At 48.9% G+C, this 21,269-nt stretch overlaps 1 protein-coding gene across 5 annotated transcripts in view; it reads right to left on the bottom strand.

Moving 5' to 3' along the window:
• LOC144736681 (protein LMBR1L-like) overlaps nt 1–21,269 on the bottom strand; it is a 45,043-nt gene that overhangs the window by 8,671 nt on the left and 15,103 nt on the right. For all 5 annotated transcript variants that reach the window (XM_078619274.1, XM_078619275.1, XM_078619276.1 and 2 more), the window contains 14 exons: nt 20,000–20,033; nt 19,266–19,405; nt 18,460–18,563; nt 16,344–16,470; nt 12,657–12,725; nt 11,882–11,946; nt 9,637–9,709; nt 8,631–8,714; nt 6,658–6,734; nt 6,431–6,508; nt 4,640–4,713; nt 3,521–3,611; nt 2,661–2,727; nt 328–489 (listed from right to left, as the gene is read on the bottom strand). In XM_078619274.1, the coding sequence (XP_078475400.1) occupies nt 328–489; nt 2,661–2,727; nt 3,521–3,611; nt 4,640–4,713; nt 6,431–6,508; nt 6,658–6,734; nt 8,631–8,714; nt 9,637–9,709; nt 11,882–11,946; nt 12,657–12,725; nt 16,344–16,470; nt 18,460–18,563; nt 19,266–19,405; nt 20,000–20,033 (1,245 nt within the window). The remainder of the gene's footprint in view (nt 1–327; nt 490–2,660; nt 2,728–3,520; nt 3,612–4,639; nt 4,714–6,430; nt 6,509–6,657; nt 6,735–8,630; nt 8,715–9,636; nt 9,710–11,881; nt 11,947–12,656; nt 12,726–16,343; nt 16,471–18,459; nt 18,564–19,265; nt 19,406–19,999; nt 20,034–21,269) is intronic.

The following is a 21,269-nucleotide window of genomic DNA, read 5'->3' as shown; positions in this document are numbered from 1 at the left end:
GGAGAGGACTTGGAGACGGCGGACCAGGAGAAGAATAATTACAGCGAGCGGAGCAGGAAGGCAGACTCAATGTGCGTGAAGAAGTTGGCGACTTGGTTTTTTTATTAAGATTTTGAGTCAACTGGCCAGGATTGGGCAAAGCTAAGCGCCCACTTTTCACCCAGGCGACTGGAGAGCAGCACAGACGACGTGGTTGTAACCTGACATTACAACTACACAATAAGATATTGAAGAATTACGGTTTAAGATACAAACAACATGTATACCATGAGAAAAAATATATTAAAATAACATTTAATAATTGTTTTAAATATAAAGCTCCGTTACCCAGTGCCTTGAAGAGCTCCTGGCGCACGGCGGCCGTGAACTTGGTGACAAGACAGAGCGTTGTGAGCCCGGCGAACAAGAGGTTGTAGAGCAGTACTATGTAGAAGTTCCCCAGCCAATTGAAGCGACCGTAATCTCCGAGCAGGTCAAAGTTGGTGATTCCTGCACAAACAGGAGAGAGAGAAACAAAAAACGCCCTCCCTCGCACGTTCCCGCGGCAGTGGTGGCCACAGCCGTGCCCGCAATGCCGGCAGCGTCGGAACGCCACCGGAAATGTGCATGGCACCAAAACACCGAAATGCCAGAACACCGGAACCCTGGAGGTGTCATTAATACGAGTGCCACTTTGTGGGGAAGTCAACAGTGAGTTGTCCTATGGAGGTGTTGGCCACCCGCCACAGAAACGTGGAATTTCCACCAATGGCTCTGCAGGGCTGTAAACGGGAGATGGGCACTGCCTTGAATGCTCATTTGAGGAGGAAGTCACTTGAATGTGTTTTTAACAAACTGTAACATGGGATGAATTTGGTTTTCAAGGAAACAATTGGGTTTTTGTGTTAATATAGTTGTATCTATATAGACAAATATCTGCCGTATAGCCTGTAACAGACTGTTGGGACAAGCGCTGTTAGCGAGTAGCACCTATGAAGGGCGGCATGACACACGAGGGGATGGGTGGCCAGCATCACGCCTGGCCGGCTTTGCCTCCCAAGTGGCGATGTTTACACACCGCACCAGGTACTCATTTGAGTCAATCTCGGGGAGGGCCCGAGACCGGTTCAGATAATCCGTCGCTGGTATTGGTGGCCGTGAGCGGGAATCGAACTCGAGACGCCGGGTTCGTAGCGCAGCACGTTAACCACTACACTACCGCTCCCCATGTATCCGTCTATATATCGACGACAACAATTGCCATTCGCCACTAAGTGATGGTGACGTCATCACGGCACTTGTGCCAGGCTATATTAACTTTAAGGCCTCGTGAAGTGTCGAACACCCGCTGGCAGGAGGTCACAGGACAGACCCAGGTGCCATGGGTTGACTAATTGAGATGATTGGCCGATGCACCACCTGTGCACCCTACTGTGCCAACTTGCTGTATTTAAGCCGCCCGGTGCTCCGCTCATTGTTGTGTCTGTGTCCTTGACACCAGGACCTACGATGGAGCTGATCTGTCCACTGACCATCGACTTGTCATCTGTAAGATGCGCCTGTCATTCTTCCACTCCGGTGGTAGGTGTACACCCAGGACCCCATTCAAACCCATAGTGGCATGGTCTCAGCTAGCTGATGAAAGTTACAAGCGAGAATTTCATCATCGCTTGCGGCTGGGGTTGGCATCGTCCCCCACTCCTCCTGATGTCGAGGGGAAATGGGCGAGGTTTAGGACTGTGGCTCATGCAGCTGCAATGACTGCTTTGGGTACACGGTCGAGACCTCCCCAGAGACCCTGGCTGACGGAGGAGGTGTTCAGACTAGCTGAGAAAAAGCGACAGGCCCACTCTCATCGTCTACAACATCCCACGTCAGACAATGAGGCCTACCGCAGCCTTCGCTCGGAGGTTCGGAGAGCCATGAGGCGCTGCAAGGATGGGTGGTGGTCACGGGTTGCTGAGGAGATGGAGTCCGCCTCAATGGCTTGCAATCACAAATCGCTCTTTAACTCCATCAAAAAGTAACCTGCAGTGCCACACCTATTACCATCATTAGGGGAAAGAACGGTGATCCAATCTCTGACCCCCAGGAACAAGTTCGCAGATTTGCTGAGCATTTCTGTGAGGTCCTGGGGGAGGGGAAATCCCTCAGCCTGGAAAACATCATGGAACAAAGTGGGGATGACCCTGCTGAGGCTGCGGTGCTGCAAATATTGGAAGAGGAAATCACCCCCTGTGAGTGGCTGGCTGAGGTGCCATCTGTTGAGGAAGTACAGAAGGCGATCCAGAGTCTGAGATCAGGAGAGACACTGGGCAGAGATGATCTCCCAAGCGAAATGCTGAGGGAGGGTGGCGTTTGTGCACAGACTATCCTACATGACATCATAATAACAGTCTGGACCACGTGGCACCTGGGTCTGCCCCGTGACCTCCTGCCAGCGGGCGTTCGACACTTCACGTGGCCTCAACATCCACATAGCCTGGCACAAGCGTCGTGGTGATGTCACCGCCACTTAGTGGCGAATGGCGGTTGTATACACACACAATGGGACAGCCCAGCCCTGAATAAGCCCAGTATTCGGAGGACAAAGTGAACATGACCGGCACGAGCCACATCGCGCGCTCAACGATATCAACCAGAGGCCCCCATCGGTCGACCAGCGGCCCGCGGTTACTCACCCAGTGTGCGGGACAGCACGGGCAGTGCGGAGCTGAGAATGAGCAGAGAAACGCAGTTCCCGATAATCTGTGGATGCCAACAGCACCGGTGGGGGTGTTAAACAAGCGGTGTGCGGACACACATGGACTTACGTCAACCAGGCAGGGCGGCAGCAGGCACAGCAGGAGCAGCAGTAGGAGCAGCAACAGCAGCAGTAGCAGCAGCAGCATGAGCAGCATACACAGCAGGCGCAGCAGGAGCAGCAATAGTAGCAGCAGCAGTAGCAGCAGCAGCAGGAGAAGCAGGAGCAGCAGGAATAGCAGGAGCAGCAGGAGCAGCAGGATCAGCAATAGCAGTGGGAACAGCATGCGCAGCATGAGCCGCATACACAGCAGGAGCAGCAGGAGCAGCAGGATCAGCATACACAGCATGAGCAGCAGTAGCAGCAGTAGCAGCAGTTGCAGCAGGAGCAGCAGTAGCAGCATGAGCAGCAGTAGCAGCAGGCGCTGCTTTTCGCGGTAACATTGTGGAGGGTTATCTGATGTGGAACGGGGCACCAGAAGCTGTTTTACGGCCTGCTCGCTGCTCCGGATTTGTTTTTCCAATTCTGACTTGGTGGGTTGGTGAGCGAGTGGGTGGGTGGGTGAATGGGCGGGTGAGTTCGCGAGTGGATGGGTGAGTTCGTGAGTGGGTGAATGGGTGGGCGCGTGGGTCGGTGGGTATATCTGCAATTCTAGCAACTCTCAAGACGGAAAAATGAAGCACCAAAATTACTTAGAAAAGAAGCTCTCATCATCGCCCTTCATCGGCCATACAAAAAACTGAGAGGATTATAATTTACGTGGACAACGATGGACGCAGGGTGGAGGGGAAGCAAGACCTTGGTCATGGGAGTGTCCTGGCTCTTGGGAGTGAGCGGCATGAATGTGGGCAGGCTGTAGAATCCCAACACCGAGCTCAGCATCAGGTAGCTGTAGGGGCGGTCAAGGAGCAACAGGGCACCGCGATCCCAAACACCTTGACAGCAGAAGACTGGGGCGGTACCTGGTGGGCGCACGCACCAATAGTGGTCAGCTCCTGCCAATGGAATGTGGAATTTCCACAACTGGCTCCAGGTTGCCAATGAAGAAGGCCTACCCACTCTAAGTTAAGCCGATCTGTTGAAGTTCGACAGCATAACTGCAATTCCATCGCACTTCTGTGTCTTCACAGGAGGAGAATGGAATTCTAGTTATGCAAACTTGATTGACATCTTACAATTCTCCTCCTCATTAAATTGTAAACACGTTCCTAGCGGGGTCGCGGGGTCGCGTGCGTGCACGACTTTTGCCATGAACACTTTGCACCATGGTCCTTCTATAAAGAGACTACTGGGGAGAGGGGCGGAGCGGTGGCACAGTGGTTAGCGTACTGCGCTACGACGCCGGCGGCCCCATTTCGTTCCCCAGCCGCCTGCTAACATCAGTGACGAGCGACACCGCCGACCGGTCCTGCACTTCTGCCTTCTTCACCGTGCCGCGCCAACCAGCGCGATGCAGTATGGTCAAAACAACCCCCACCACTGAACACTACTGGGAGGCCTTCATCCAGCAATGGAGTCCGAGTGATTTTTTGCTAATAATGAGCACTGAGGCAGTGATCATTTGTTTACAGTCCTGAGCCAGTGGTGAAGATTCCACATTCATATGGCAGGGGGAAAGTCCATCCATTGCACAACCACTTCTGATCTCCCCACAAAGTGGTACTCTTTTTTTTGGCCGTGGATAGATGTTGGGCTCAGTCAACCCATAACCAGGAATTGAACTCGCCACATTCCGATCGCGAGCCGTTCGCTCTACCGCTCAGCAAGCAGGCCTGATTTTGTACAATATACAGATCCAACATCACCCATCTGCTGGTGTTGTTGTTGACGTTGTTGAGCATGGCTTGGTACTTGGTAAGGGTGGCATTGACAGTGGCAGAGCAGCCCTGTGGTGGCGGTTTTGCTGGGCAAGGATACAAGATGAGGACGACCTCAATAGCGGCTCCGACAGATCCAAGGGCTGACAGCGACGCCTTGCCCAGGCCACGCTCCTGCAAGAGACAACTTGCTGTGAGATCGACGCCTCGCGAGGGTGTTTGGGCGGCATTGGGAAACGTGACGCTACAACGCTTATTGTTATCGTTGTCATCATTATCGTCATTGTCATCGTTCTCGTTGTCGTTATCGTTATTGTAATCGTTATCATTGTCATTATCATTATTATCGTTATCGTCATTATCATCATTGTCGTTGTCGTCGTTATCGTAATCATCATCATCGTTGTTATCTTTATCGTCGTAATCGTCATTGTTGTTTTCGTTATCATTGTTATTGTTATCGTTTTGATTTAAAGGTTTTGTGACTGCAGGGATTCATATTCTTGGTTCTTTCGGTAAAGTCACGTAGAAGGGAAATAATAAAATAATAAAAATATAAAACAATAAAAATTCTCACGACGTTTCGACTGCAACACGTCGTGAAATTTTTTATAGTTTTATATTTTTATTATTTTATTATTTCCCTTCTACGTGACTTTACCGAAATAACCAAGAATATTGTTATCGTTGTTGTCATTATCATTGGTATCGTTTTTATCCTGGAGAAAAGCTCACGGAATTTTCCAAACTTGTTTAGAGCAGGGTCCTGCCAAGTTTTCGCAGGAGGGAAGCAATGGCTTGCGGTGTGTAATCCCAATAGTCTTCTGCAGTGTCATTTTTCACCATTTCGGAGTTTTGGCCAATGGTCCAGTTTATTTAATTATTTTATTTATCCTCCACGGGAGGCAACTGAAGAAACCGGAGGAAACCCAGAGAACCGGGGGAGAGAGAACGTCAAACTCCACGCAGAGAACAGCGCCCAAGACGGGAATCGAACCCAGGCCGTTTTTGTTCAGTGGCTCTAGCGTCACCACTTTGCACAAAATTTAATTAGAATTGTTTGGATTTTCATTGTTTTACGTTGATCCACATTATGTGTTCATAGTTTTACATGCTATGAAGAAGGGCCGTTGCTCAAAACCTCACTCATGTAGAATATACATTAAATTTCTATTCTCTTTTACGGCCACTGTTATTGACAGACGTGTCGAGTTTTTCTGTTAATTCTGCTTGTGCGCCACTACCAATATTGCAGCAGCAGCAGGATTGCACTAAACCACATCTGCAAAATTCATGGCAGATGCAGATACTTGATGACGATGCAGAAACGGTAACAACGGAAAACTCTGGGGGCAGTGTGCGGAGACGGTGGTCACTACCCAGAACAGAACCAAAGGACGCTTAACGCAGACTCAGTGCCCGACTCACAACCACCAAGGAGGAGGCGTCGTCATTATGACAGCAGCAATGATTCACCACTCCGCTATTCCTGATGCAATTATCTGGCTCAACAACCTCAATGTACAATTATAGTCGTTGCTCTACATAGGTATCATCCGTATTAAGAATAGATCCATAGTCGCAGAAACCCATAGACTCACAAGAAAGATCTATATAGTCACATACAGAACCACAGACTCACACAGAGATCAATACGAAGAAGGCATCATCACAGCGATACGCCACTCCGCTGCTCCTGACGCAATCATCTGGCACAACCACATCAATGTTAAATTACAGCTGTTGCTCTATGGCAGTATCAGCTGTACAGAGAAGACGACTAAAGAATGTAATCGCTTTGATTTTTATCATTACTATTTGACAGGTGCATATCCTCAGCGGTGGGAGGGGGTGGGGCGGCGGCGCCTGGTCTCTATAACATATCCGTTACCTGCGCTCCTTTCGGCATGGCCGTCTCGTCGAAGAGCAGCTCCAGGATGTGGATGGAGACGATCAGCACTGAGACCCCCTTGGAGGAGCGCAGAGAGAAGAGAAAGTAGAGTGAGAGAGGCAGACCGACACAGCGGTGGGAAACTGCTCGCCCGCGCGGCAAACGAACGTGGTCATCGGACCGAGCCACACGATGTGATCGCCGTGCTCAGGTGGATTCGGGCCTACCGTCAGCGTCAGCAGCAGCAGCATGACCAGCGGGTACCCCAGGTTTCTCTGCCAAGGAGATGCTCGCCGCCGTGTCTCTGCGCACAGACGCACGCACACAAGCACACACGCTCTCTCTAAAGGGATTGCGCACCACTGAGTTAGCAGCGGAGCAGTGGTTAGCACAGCACGAGGTGATCAGGCCCGGATGTAACATCACAAGCCGGTACCGGCCGTGTCCTACGGGTGGCGTGATCTCACGTCATCACACGAGAAGCCTAAAGTACTCTCCTACCCCTCCGCTTACCATCTCACTCCACTCCCATCTACACTCTCTCCTCCACGAACTCTCCTACCTCTCCATCATCTCACTCTACACACACTCTACCGCTCCCCTCTCATCTCACTCAACTCCTCTCCACACACTCTCCCCTCCACACACTCTCCTATCATCTGTTTGAATCCATGCATGAACAGAGCGATTGTAAAACAATGTAACACACGCTACGTTAGGCGAACAACAAGGGAGATGATAAAAATATGCTTCCCTGTGAAAGCCCCCAGTAAACTTTCGCCAGTGGCCTGAAACTTCCTTCCCCTAAATGTCCATGCTATTGACTCCCTGCCTCTGTTCAAACCCAGGCTCGCAGTCCTTGTTCCTCTTGCAATGAACTCCCTTGCTTCTCTGGAGAAAATAAACGTGCTGGCCGTTTGTGTACAGCATCTTGAGATATGGTCGCATTTAGACATTGCACACATCTGCACTTTACAGCGTGGTATAAAGCCTCATCAGGATTTCCCTGACCCTACGGCCCAGTCACCCTCTTTGTGCTGAACATTCTAAGTTGTGATTTCGTTGACCAGCTAAAAAGGTCATCATACGCATAGGTCATCGTATGCAACTCATCATTGACACCAGGGGCGGTTTCTTCATTAGGGCGATTGGGCGACGCACCACCAATGTCATTCAACCACAGAGTCACGCTAGCCGTCACTGTGCCGCTGGATATAGTCCAATCAGCGTCATGCTACGTTCTGTGGAGTACCGCCTCTTTTTGGGCGATTTCCCTCCAGCTGAGAATCGCCCCGAGTGGTCCCATAGACTTACATTCAAAGATGTTTTTTTTCGAACGGGGGCGCTGCAATGCATTCTCTATGGGTTCCGGGAGGGCTCGCCCTAACGTGCTTACGTCATCATACGTGCTTACGTCATCATACGTAAGCACGTTTCATCCAACAATATAATTTGTCGCCACCTAGTGGAATCTTTAATAAAATAAACCTGAGTGGTTTGTTTTAATAGTGAGTATAGAAACAAACAAGATGTATTGTAAGAGTCACTTTATTTTTCATTAATATTAAAGAAGTGAAGTTGCCTTTACATGCTTAAGCTGTTAATTTATCCATTGCATGGGTGGACCTTATCCTTATCAATCATCCAGACATTTGCCCCCCCTGAGAGATTTTGCAGGAGCCACCACTAATTGACACCATAGGTCCCCGATTCCATCCGGTCAGAATGAGCCCCTGTTCAACTGTGCACACCGGCAACTACTCAGGCAAGTTCTGACTGACTAACAAGACTCAAGGATAAATACAGTTTTTTGTGTTATACATGAGGGGTGCCGTGCATTTATATATCTAATTATTTAAGACGGTAAAGCCCAGTGAGATATTATCTCTTTTTTAGAAGGGGTGACCTGGGTACACGTGATGGTATCTCATCATCTAAGTGACTGAGTTCACCATCACACGTGGGAATTAACAGCAGCAGCCAAGTAATCTAAGCGCTCGTTGTTCCTAAACGTGGAGGAGGGAAAACCCAGCGAAGGAACCCGGACAGCGATCCACGCTGGGACCACCACGGGGAGAGAGAAAACTCCAAATACACAAAAGGCATCGCCAGGGTCCCAGATCGAACCCAAAACCTTCTGCGTAACAGGCGATGGAGATAACATCTCCTCGACACAGCCAAGGCTTATGTGGATCCTCACCGAGCTTTGTGCGCTCCATTGTGATGACGCTGAGAGCCTGAGCCAGCTCCTGCTGGTCCACCTTGACCCACTGGCATGCGGTGCCTGCGCACGCCAGTGGCACAAACGACGTAGCAGCAGCGGCATCGCACGCGTTGCAAGCGGTGACGCTGAAGCCGACAATCCTTGGCGATAACCTCGCTTGCGATCGCATCTGACATCGTATGTTTACATATTGGTACAATGGTCGCCCTATTGATTGCTCTGCTTTTCAGAATTTAAGTTTCAAATGTGTTTGTTGTTTCTTGAAATAGAGCTTGAAAGCTCATCGGATTCCTCCCGTATAAAGAAAGATTCTGAAATTTGTTATGGTGATTGTACCGTGGTGCAGGTTGTCCTTGCCATTCGGAAACTTGACCATGTACAGGTTACCCTTGTAAAGGATACTCCAGCCTAGTCTCGCGAATTCTCACCTGTTTAAACAAAACCAACTCGATTCCATCACACAAAACATAACCCTATTTATGATTCAATTTAAGTATTTGTTTGTAATTTCTTTTTGTATATTCCCTCTCCCCCAAAACTTGTATCCTGATTGTGTACTCCGTGCATCGTCACGAAACAAACGACCCGTGCCGATATCTCACGCAGCAGAGCCACCGTTTTGTGTTAGAGAAAGCAAGCAGATACCATAGAACTACTTATGAGAACTCTTCAAATGACGCCGTGATCCGCACACAGTGGATGGCGGGACCTTGCAAGCCGCCCAGCTGCAGACGGTAACGTTCGCTGCGTGACAATGCATGATCATTGTTTAACCAAATTCAGTTTGGATTAAAAACATTAAATATGTGATGGTATATTTTGCTGCCATTTGCGAAAAGGGCTGAGACCATCAATTTGCTACACCGGGGTGGACTGGCTTCGAACGAAGGATATTGACAGAGCCAGCGAGCCACTCCACGTGAACACGTGATGCTCAACCGGCACAATGAATCCTTCAAAGCAAGCATCTTACAGCACACACCATTTAGACGCCTCTTGATGGTGTCTTCCTCAAACCTCTGGCAGTCGATCTGCTCGTCTAGATCCTCCAACAACTGTGGGACATCGACATCATTAACAAACAGCATCACCACCAACGACATCACCATCACTTTCACGATACAAGAACATCATCGCTAGCAGCGTGAACCCGTTTTAACACGGCGAGAGAGAGAACACGCGGTTTCAAGCGACGTGCAAAAAACATGCAGACAGCACGCTGGCCTCTGTGCATTATGCAAAAACCATCAGCGGTTCTTCAACAACTGCATTGTGGTGATCTAATCTTGGGTCACCAACAACATTTATTCGAGCAAATGTGACCGACTGACAGCAGCAGCGAATGACAACTGTGGACTGGTTTCATCCTTATTCAGGACTCATCAACACCGTGTGGTTACCATTATTCACTGCTGCAGAGTGCTTAAAATCAAGATACCCATGCTCACAGACTGAACGGTGAGATGGGGAATTTGCAAATTTTCTTCAGCGAGCGGTAATCGAACGTCGTACGGTTCAATCCACACTTAAGCATAAGGCCATTAGAACCGGGTGAAGGGCTCCGTTTTGGCATTATTCGAATGATTCTTATTAATGGAAGCGAATTACTATTAATATGTGAAGAGGTGTCTTTGACAAGAAAACACAAAACTCCAGCATGCTTTGCATGTCTGGATGACATGACCAAACTTGGACCATCGACGGAGTTAAAACATCAAGAGGCCAATGTGCACATCTCCTTCGTGAATGGAACATTAAAGGCATTGCACGGTAGTGGGATCGTGGCCATGCGAGCCAAACCTACAAACCATATAGTATATAGGTAGAGACCCATAGATACGTAGAGACCCATAGATATAGACCAACAGATACAGAGAGGTCCATAGAGATACAGGGAGATGCATAGAGATACACAGAATCATAGAGGCACAAAGAGATACATTAAAGACAAGCCACGATACCATTTTGGCCATGCAACCCAAACTTAAGTAAATCACTGTATTCTGCATTCCTTCAATGGAAGAGGAATAGAAAAACTACATAAACTCTCTCCTGCAACCCTCTCGTTATGGCTAGCAGACCTCAATATTATTTAGCTCATGAACATATTGCTACTGCCATATGCTACAGTAGCATTTGCACATAAATAGTAGCATATGTCTCCTGACATCCACTGGTTAAAGACAAGTGTCGGGATGTGACTGGGCTTATATCTGAGCGGCGGAAACTCAAACCCAACTTCCATGCAGGCAGATGCACGATCAGAAGCTGATGGGGATTTTGTGCGATCTACCAAACCGTGGCAAAGGAAGTGTCCTCGCTATGTGCGATTTACATTCCCGATTGGGATGAAGAATTCTCACGGAGCAGTGCAATCCCGCCCCCCGCGTTAGAGAGCGGCCCGTCAAAGTGTAAATCACATAACTACTTCTAAAATCCCGTCCAGTGACGCCTGGTTCACACATTAGGGGATGCACTTCCCCACCTGTCTCTACCGTCCGTGTGTTTCTCGCATGACAGTCGTCCCGTTGTTTTTAATTCACGGAGCTGGAATTTAGCCAAGTTAAATGTGCAGAGTTAAATTTGTCGTGATGGGTTATTTGTGTTTCCTGTAGCCATCAATGTGTACATGCATGTACGTAATATAGTACATGCAAAAATGCATGCTTCATGAACCCATGGTAAAGATAATATTAAAGAGCAAATATATGCATAATTACAACCCAAACAAACACTGTTGGCTATGAAGTGGTAATCATTTTGTTCCATCAACACACTTATTACCATTACAATTTAAAGTGCATGTCTAATGAGTGATAGGACAGAATACCGCAGATCAGAAAATACCTCAAATTATCTTTAAAAAATAATAATCTATCAAAGTAATAAGGTCTCATCTCATATTGTGCTAAATCTGTTTTGCTACGAGGTTTTGTCACCACTTCTGTGCCAAAGCATTGTACTTTCATTCCAAAGTATTTAAAGCCAAACGAAACAGTGCGCCACAATAACGTCCCGTAAACCATCCCCCGTCAAGCGTCAACGGGCGACGCGGAGACCGTCAGGGCAATATCCCAAGGCAAGCTCTCTCCTCGGTTCGTGATATCGGCAACGCTAATCTCTCTCTCGTCTGTCGTGGCACAGCGATTGACGTCGGTGTTGACAAACGAGCTGAGGGTGGAAAAACAGAAGGGAAAGGGCTCAAGGAGCCGAGCGAGTGACCTTACCCGTGGCTTCACCAGGAGCTGACCAGTGACGCTGAACATACACGACAGGCCCAGAGGGGTGCACACTGCGCACGTACACACACAAAGAAAAAGATCCCCCATAGAGATGTTAACAGACTGTTGGGGCAAGTGCTGTTAGCGAGTAGCGCCTATGAAATCCGGAATGACACACGAGGGGGGTGGGGTGGCCAAGACCACAAGTGGCGATGTTTACATACTGCACCAGGTACTCGTTTGAGGCCGAGTCGTCGACCTAGGGGAGTCGCAAGACTGATTCGGATTATCGTCACCTGTGTTGGCCGTGAGCGGGAAATTTACTTGGATCACTGGGTTCTTAGCGCAGCGCGCTAAATGCTAAAATACCGCTCGCCACAACGTACACACATGCACACACAAACACACATGCGCATAAAGCGATTGGGGAAAGTGCTCTAAGCGAGCAGCACCTATGAAGGCCAGTGTGGCTCATGAAGGCCTGCCTGGCTCATGAGCGGGTGGTATGACCAGCATCACGGCCGGCTGCCTTTGTCTCCCCAGTGTTGATGTTTTAGACACCACACAAAGTGCTCATTTAAGGCTGAGTCGACCAGGACTGGTTCAGACAATTGCCTTTGACGTTAATCATGGGCGACAGAAAGACCGGAGGCCGTTCATGGTATGGGCGGGGCGAGTGATTGGGTGGGCTGCCAGCCCACCACATTTCCCTCAAGAGTCTCCCGGATGTCCCTTGTCGACAGCGTCCCAGAAATGTGAGAGGGGCGCGAGAGGGACTCACACAGGAGCAGCAGCACGCCGAAGAGCGAGATGCACGAGTAGAGGTACGGCAGGTAAAATTCCCAGAAATCTAACAAAACACACACACACAAAAGCAGCAGCAACAACAACAAAGTGTTCTCATTCGGCTTGGAACAACTCTCCCCGTCCGGCAACTTTAGCTAAACCGTCACTAACGGGGCTCGCGATTCAACTCAAAGTTGCTTCGAGATACCCGTGGCATTTAAGTGATTTATAAACGCAAATCCACTGTCCTTATTCGGATTCTACGGCGTTTCCTTCGTCCTGCCCATCTATGTTAGTGCTGCATGTCCCGATGTCTCTAACTATGGGACCCTTTCACCAATTTTAAGATGACGAATTATGTAATTTTTACCGCAAGTATGTGGTGGTTGCGCAGATACGATGCCTTGCATTTGGTGTCTATGAGGTGTTTGAACGTCGTTACACCTGTAATCCTGTCAGAAAAGGCAAAGCCGTTTTATCATTCAATATCATGACAATGGCGAAATTATCCCACAGATACACCAGTTGAACGCGAGCTATTATTATTAATAATTTGGGGTCTGCATTGTCCTTGTTCTACTCGCCTTTTGGTAGCCTCTGCCCCAGCACCGGTGGTACAATGCCACAAATGAGGCTGTCTTTGATGCAGGCCAAGCAGTTACAAGACGGTGCAAACATTATCAAAGCACATTTGTTTGAATTTCTTACCACATGTGGTTGCCAAGACACGTGCCTTGTAATTGGTGTCTATTTGTAATTGGTGTCTATTTGCTGTTTGAACATATTAACCCCTCCTGTATTTACACCAGATTGGATAAAGCCTTTTTTACCATTCCTCTTTGTTCTGTTGGGTATTTATTTTGTACGTGTCTTGTCTGTATTGTCCATCTAAATTTGTTATGTCTGCCTTGTTGTCTACCATTGGTCTCATTTGTTCTGTCTCGTTTGATCACGTCTCTCGTTTGTAATGTCCGTCTAGTTTGCGTTTTCCGTGTCGTTTGGCCCGTCTCATTTGTACTGCACGTGTTGTTAAGCCCAAAAGTCCAAATGTATATTAGCACTTTCCCTATAAATCGCACAAAATAGCAAAAGATAAATTCTCACACCCGCAATTGGATGAATGTCGCGTGAGCACAGGAATCGATTTTAAAAAATGAATGGATGGATGGAACGAACAGGAGAGAACATGCCCCAGAGTACATTCACGGTGAGAGATGGAGCGACGAAATCCGCTTGTCTCGCAGGCGTTAGGTGGAGGCCATCATCCAGCAGTGGATTATGACGATGAATACGAATGCATTGCTGCATGCATACTAACAAGACATAATTCAATGATAATGCATCTGTCGGATTCATTAACATTACTTTCATTCTAATCACTCATCATCTGTGTATGAAGTAATTCCTTACACAAGTCTGGTCCAGAGATCCCTACTCTGAACACACAGTTCAGCACAATGGTGATTATCACCGACACACATCCAGGATGAGAAAATAGGATTGTTTAGTAAACGAGCCATCACATTGCCACAATATAGCCACCGGGCACCACGGTGGCGAAATGTTAACTACCTCGCCAGGTATACAGGAGCACGTGGGTGCGATCCCGACCTTGACGCCTGTATATTTAGAGTTTGCATGTTCTCCCCATGGTCGCATGGATTTAGTTTATTCAAAACCCCGATACGGTCCGTTGTTAAACCACTTGCCAGATGAGACCCTGCCTCCCACACCGCCACTCTGTGCAGGTCGTGGGAAGTGTTTTAACCATACTTCACCACACTGGTCAGTGCGGGTGAAAGTGGAGGAGAGGGAGCCAAGGACTGATTTAGATATCGCTCCCCACTGGTGTTTTACTTTGTTTTATAGTTCGCGTGACCAGCATTCACATGACCTCTGCCGTAAAGTATTATTGTTTTTAAATCATGCATAGACGCACGCATGCACGTACGTCAGCACAAACGACCAGCACTGAGTGCTCAGTGTGTGCGGTGTAATAAAGGGCAGCAGAGAAGAAAAAAAACACACTTCAAACCCGGTGACAAAAACAGGAAGTGGCGAAGGTGGCGGCAGGAAACGAAACCGAAGAAACAAAGGGGCTTTCGATTTCCACGCCAGGCTCTTCTGCATCCTTTCGCCATGATGCCGGGCAGCTGGGTAAGCATCGCTACAATCCTTGGAGAAGGGTGGCCAAGGTAAAGGCGCAGGCCCGTAATTCCTTTCTCAGGCCACTGCTGGCGGAAGGTGTCTCCACTAGGGAGAGCTCGAGAGATTTCCCCCTGTGGATGGGCATCTTGGTCTACTCTTCCACGCTGGCCAGACATCTCTGAAGGGGATTGGGAGTACCCACACTTTACCCCACCTGTGGTATGCGGTTTATACTGCTGGGTCTACTTTGTTCAACTGCCACACCGAAGCATCGGACTGGCATCTGATGGATTGCAAGTCGAGTGGACCAACCATGACACCAAGCTATAATTCCCTGAATCTGTATTATAGTGAAGCACAGATGGCATTCATTAGTGTTGTTAATTCACGTACTTAAGTAGAAACGGCGGGCCAACAGAAATTTAATTTCTTCCGAGACGTCCGAAGCACATCCTATCACAGGATCAGCAACTCCTTTATCAGGTGCTGACACTGTCACAACACATTGATATTAGTCGACTCGAATCCATTCTCATGCTCATCATATACGCACAACAACATGCGTTGGAGAATCTATTATTCCCTATTTCTATAAATCATCATCGATAATGTAAACGGTGCCTCCCATCCAGTGCATCTCAATCTTTCTGCCCTTCCCATGCTTTTATGTACGTTGAACTTCTTTCGCACTCTACATAGCCAACCGCGCTAATCTGACGTGCGGGAGGACAACAAACTAAACACAAAAAGCAGTTCTAAGAAATGAGTTTTCAATCGGGATTTAAAAGTGCATAGCTCCAGTGGCTTCCCCGTATGGGAAGGGTCATTGCTCAAAACGTTCACTCGATTATAAACTCTTCCTTTCAAGGCCAGTGTTACCGACGTGCACAGACCAGCATGGTGAAATACGATCAAACCCACACCATCCAAAGTTTATCTGCTCCCTAATTCATCTTCATCATCATCACCACGATCCATGGGCAGATAACCCGTAGGTGTCCACTGCAATATTTCGTTATTTGTTTCCACTTTCCTCTGTCTTGTTCCAATATGCTCAAGTAGTGCCACATCTTTATGGCACCAATCTCTTACATCGTCATCAAACCATTCTCTGTTAGGTCTTCCTCTCTTTCCAGCTCCTTCCATTTTTCCAAACAACTACACACTTTTAATACGATCGTTGTTGTCCATCATGCATGTGTCAAGATAGTGCCAGTTTCCTTCTCATCAAATCTTGCATCATCATCTCATCATCAGGTTGTCTTCTTCTATGGACAACCTTTTTCTCAATTCTAAATTGGGTCACTCTTAGATGCAACATCCTTCTGTACCAATACAATTCGAATGCCAATATCTCTTATCTGTGTCAGTATGGTCAAACGAAGCTCCCCCCCCCGCCCCCCATAACCAACGGGGCAGCGAGCGCAGAAAGGCCTTAATCCAGGTGTCACGTGGACAGCGAGCGCTAAGCCTACGCGCGCTGCGTCTCAGTCACGTGGGACAGCTGCGGGTGGAGCGAGCGGCCCGGTCGCACCATAGAGAGACTCCTTGCTGGCGGCGTCGTCGTCGATGAGCGCCGAGGCCACCCACACCATCCCAGCCACAAGCAGCGACAACAGGAACAGCACCACCAGCGTCTCGTACAGCCTCGCCGCAATGCCCTGCAGCAAGAGGCAAGGGGATCCTCCGTGAATAGCCTTTAACAGACTGTCGGGGCAGGTGCTGTTAGCCTGTACGGCACCTTAAAGCGCACACACACGCACAAGTGCATCGTACAGCACACACACCCCACAGTACACACACATCACACGCGCACATCACACAGCGTGCACACGCACCCACGGCGGGGTGCGGGGCTGTCTACCCACCCGCTCGTATCGTGTGCCAACCTTCATAGGTGCTACTCGCTGACAGCTCTTGCCCCAACAGTCTGTTAAGGCTATAAGGCTTTGGCCATACCTCACCATGCTGATCAGAGTTGGTTGATAAAGGAGGTGGGGGTGGGGAGGTAGGGGTTGGGGGGCCTTAGTAGTCAGACACACTGATTCAGGCAGGTACTTGAGGGGCACAGCTGGGTCACATGTTTAGATCCTGATGTTAGCCACGGTCCGAGAATCCAACTCGGTTTTTTCTGGGTTCATAGCGGAAGCACGCTATCCACCGAGTCAACACACCCAGTGCCTCCACCGAGCGTTAATGATGACAACTAATTACATAATCCTCAGGACAAATGCGTGTTGGGAAGCATTACATAATCTGTGCATACGCACGACTTTTGCGAATTTGTATTCAATTCAGGTTTCCCGCACAGCTTTATAATCCACCCTGTGTGGTTAACAACACTCAACACGGCTCAAATCAATAACACCGTGGCCTTAAAAGGGAAAAATACATGTTACAGTAGACGTTTTGGGCAATGTCCCTTCTTCATAGCACGTGAAAGAAGGGCCATTGCCTGAAGCGATGCCATTGAAGATGAAGATGGGTCAATATCTTACAAAATCGAGATACATTCGACAATAACACTGACCTAAAAGGAAATATATAAATCGGCTACATCTTGGGTCATGGCCTTTCCCTTCTCTTTCCTATGAAGGGAAATTACCAAAACGTCACCTGAAATAATAAATAAAATCCTTTTTGCTGCAGCGCTATTGAGCAACGTGTTGAGTTGTTGCCGACTGTGCACCGCACCAAAGTGGCAGCAGCAGCAGCAGCAGCATGGCCCAGCAATGCGTTTCTGTCCACGTTTACCACAACGCTTTTGAAACCCAGACTGGCCCTGTCTCGAAGACACTTACGTCTCCATGGGATCTCCATTTGCCTTCACTTGAGGAAACATGCGACTACGGTCAAACTACACCCAGGTCATGCAAATAGCTTAGTTACTGACGGACATGTGGGACCGAGTGATACAGGGAGGGACCCTGGAATAGACAGGAAGGGCGCCCGTGTGTGTGTGTGTTTGTCGTTGGTTGGTAGTGGTTAGCACACTGCAGTACGAAGCTAGCGACCCAGGTTTCATTCCTGGCAATGTTTAAAAACAACACCTGGTGCGGTGCGTATAGAACGTCAGCGCTGGAGGAAAAAAAGGTGGCTGACTGTGATGCTGTCCTCAATACCCTCCTGTGTGCCATGCCAATGTTCATATGTGCACATGTATGTATGTTCAACTTCCTTCTTCTTTCACACCATACATAGCTAACCGTGCTAATGGCAGTACTTGCCCTAACCGGAAAGATTTGGCTATGTACTTGGCCTCAAATCCATCATTGTGGAGGCAGCAGCGATGGTTGGTGGATCACACAAATGTTGTAAAACTCCCTCCCGTGGGCGTGGCTTGGCAGAAGGCGGTACAGAAAAAATGTGGACTCCACCTGTTTCCTTTCCACATGCAAATGCTCATGAATTGCCTGAGAACGCCGCCGAACTTGGGCAATTGTTGGCACCGGCTCACCGCATGGCTGCTACCACTCGCCTGTGGTTCCTCCTCCTGGCACCTCGGAGTCGTCCTCCCTCTCTACGAGAGCGAGCGAGCGAGCGCTGTGCAGCGGCGGTGGCTGGCACGGTGCTACACGCTGACATTAGGCTGACACGGGGACCTTTGACTTCGCAGTGCAGGGGGAGCGGAGTGGGAGTCTGCAGCTCACCTTCCGTGAGCCGGAAAACCCCTCGGACTCCGTGAAGAAGTAAGCGAAGGGCATGAGGAAGACCAGCGAGAGGTTGGAGAAGAGGAAGATCAGATTCCACAGCCCTGAGGATCACCATAATGCACACGATGGTCAACACGCAGATCGTCGCCCGTCACGGCACAGCGACAACCAACATCACTCCCATAACTACTAATGTCTACTCCAACATATACCAGAAACAAAGATCCCCCGTATAGCCTTCACAGACAGCTGGGTCAAGTGCTATTAGCGAGCATCTATGAAGGCCAACACGGCACAGGAGGGGGTGGGTGGCCAGCACCACGCCCGGCCGCCTTTGTCTCCCCAACGCTAATGTTAGCTCACCACACCAGGTACTCATATTTGATGTTGAGTCGACCGAGGGGAGGCCAAGGACCAGTTCAAATAATCGTCACTGGTGTTGGCCATGAGCAGGAATCGAACTCAGGTCGCAGGGTTCGTAGCGCCGCCGCTACACAACCAACACAACCTCCGCCACCATTATCACCGTTACCATCATCGTCATTTACATTCATCATTATCTGCAACACCATGATCAGAGTCAACATCACGCTCCACATTATCATCATCAACAGCCAAGATAACCATCATCACCGTCACCTTCACCACAATCATCACCACAATCATCACCATCATCATCATTGTCGTCTCCGTGACAGCCACCACCATCGTCCTCCTTTAAGAATCTCTCCCCGTCAGGCCACAACAGCCGCATGGCGTCGCAACACGCCGTGAGGGGGGGGGGGGGGGCGGCTTGCGCTCACCGTGGATGAGCGAGCCGTTGAGCCACTGCATGTAGTAGCTCTGCGGGAAGGAGAGCAGGACCTCGTTGCTGACGATGGAGAAGGGCAGCAGCAGCACCGCGCCCAGCGACATGGCGAGCGTAAACGTGCAGAGCCACAGCCTGCGCCAACGCAGGGATGCACGTGGGCACAGCGACCACAACAACGACAACAAACGCCGTTCGTCGTTGAGCGGCGGCGACGTCACCACGGTGCTTGTGCCATGCTAGGTGCACTCTGAGACGGCGTGAAATGCCGAAGGTGCGTTGGCGGCATACGTAAGACACATTCCGCGCGAGCACAAACACACGCGCAGCCCACATACATGCAAAACACACACATACAAAACACACAGCACAAGCGTACAACACACAAACAAAAATAAAGGTCCTTCATGTTGCCTGAACAGACTGTTCGGGAAAGTGCTGTTAGCGTGCACCTTTGTCTTCCCAGTGGCGTTGTTTACACATCGTACCAGGTACTTATTTGAGGCCGAGTCGACCTAGGGGAGGCCCCACGACCAGTTCAGATAATCGTCACTGGTGTTAGCCATGAGCGGGTATCGAAGTCGCTTCGCCGGGTTCGGAACACAGCGTGCTAATCACACTGTACTGCCGCTCCCCACAAACACACATTAGACACACACACACGGACAAGCTGCCATGCACGAGTCGTTAACATCAAGTGTAAATGCGATGCATAAGTGCGAAACTTACGATATTCTGTTAACCATGGCATCTTCGTCATCATCTGGCAAAACACGAACACACGTACGGTTAAGATCATCATTCTCCGCAACTTCAAGACTCACCAAACTGCAGCCTTTCTCTGATTACCAACTACCAGGTGCACGCGGAGAGTGCAACGGCCTAACGCACTGCGCTGACGTGGCACAGCGGGTTCGCCGCTTTGTCGCAGAGGTTCGCGGTTCGATTTCGGCAGGCCTCCCTGGTTAATACTCCGAGTGTATTAACCGTAATGTACGCGCCGTCTGCTTCACCGTGGACGTTTAAGATCCCGTGAAGCGGTACGGAACGAGTAGGCCATCGTGTGCCTGTGTCGCGGTCCAGATGTGTTAAATTCGAAAAAATTAAACCGCAAATCACGGAATTAGAATTGTACACACATTGCCAATCATCGCACTACCTCTACTGGCAGACTAATGTCCGCTTGCAAGCCAGGTGCTGAGTCACTTTGTACCGCACAGGGACAGCTAACACTGGGGGGTGTCCTCTCATACCTCATTAGCACGGTTGGCTACGTACGGTGTAAAAGAAGTTCAACATATATGCATACAAATGTGTTGAGATGGGAAGCGATGTTATGGTGTGTAAAGCGTTCTGAGACGGCCCGGCGGAAAGGAGGACGGCTCCGTCAAAAACAACTCTGTATCACTATCATAGCAAAAATGGCACGAATATACGTACTAAATTACTAACAATTATCATTATTATTGATACAGTTTGCTTTATAGAGCACACTTCACGAGGAGCAACCCGGGTACTTCACAATAACTTTCACAAAAATAAAACCATTGGCTAATAGAACTCAAGGATAAGATCATGAAAGATTCATAATTAGGTAAAGTTTCAACAACACACAAAGTGTTATGCAATACATTTATAGCAGTCAAATGATCTAATCGCAGTACAGCAAAGTGCAGACAAATCTCCGTTTGTCCCATTTGTATGAGATTGAGTGTTGCCCCCTCACACATGTGGGTTTTCTCTGGGTGCTCCGGTTTCCTCCAACATATATGAACACTCATTTAACGGCTCAAAACATCTCAATATGTAGAGGACTGAAAACACATTGGAAGCACCAGCTTCACTGCCTGGTTCTACTGTGGTTTCTCGGCGATTGTGAGAAGCAATTTGCATGAACAACGCTGCTATATAAAACTAAACGTGATAAGGCTGAGAGCTTTTTGTGTGCCATAGAATCTTCTTGTTTGCCGGCCTGCGCTTAATTTTTCTGTTGCGATGG

Source organism: Lampetra planeri, chromosome 62, assembly GCF_965212315.1.
Source record: "Lampetra planeri chromosome 62, kcLamPlan1.2.h2, whole genome shotgun sequence".
NCBI lineage: Eukaryota > Metazoa > Chordata > Hyperoartia > Petromyzontiformes > Petromyzontidae > Lampetra > Lampetra planeri.
The sequence above is the reverse complement of the archived record's forward strand: the minus strand, read 5'-3'. Positions and strand labels throughout refer to the sequence as shown.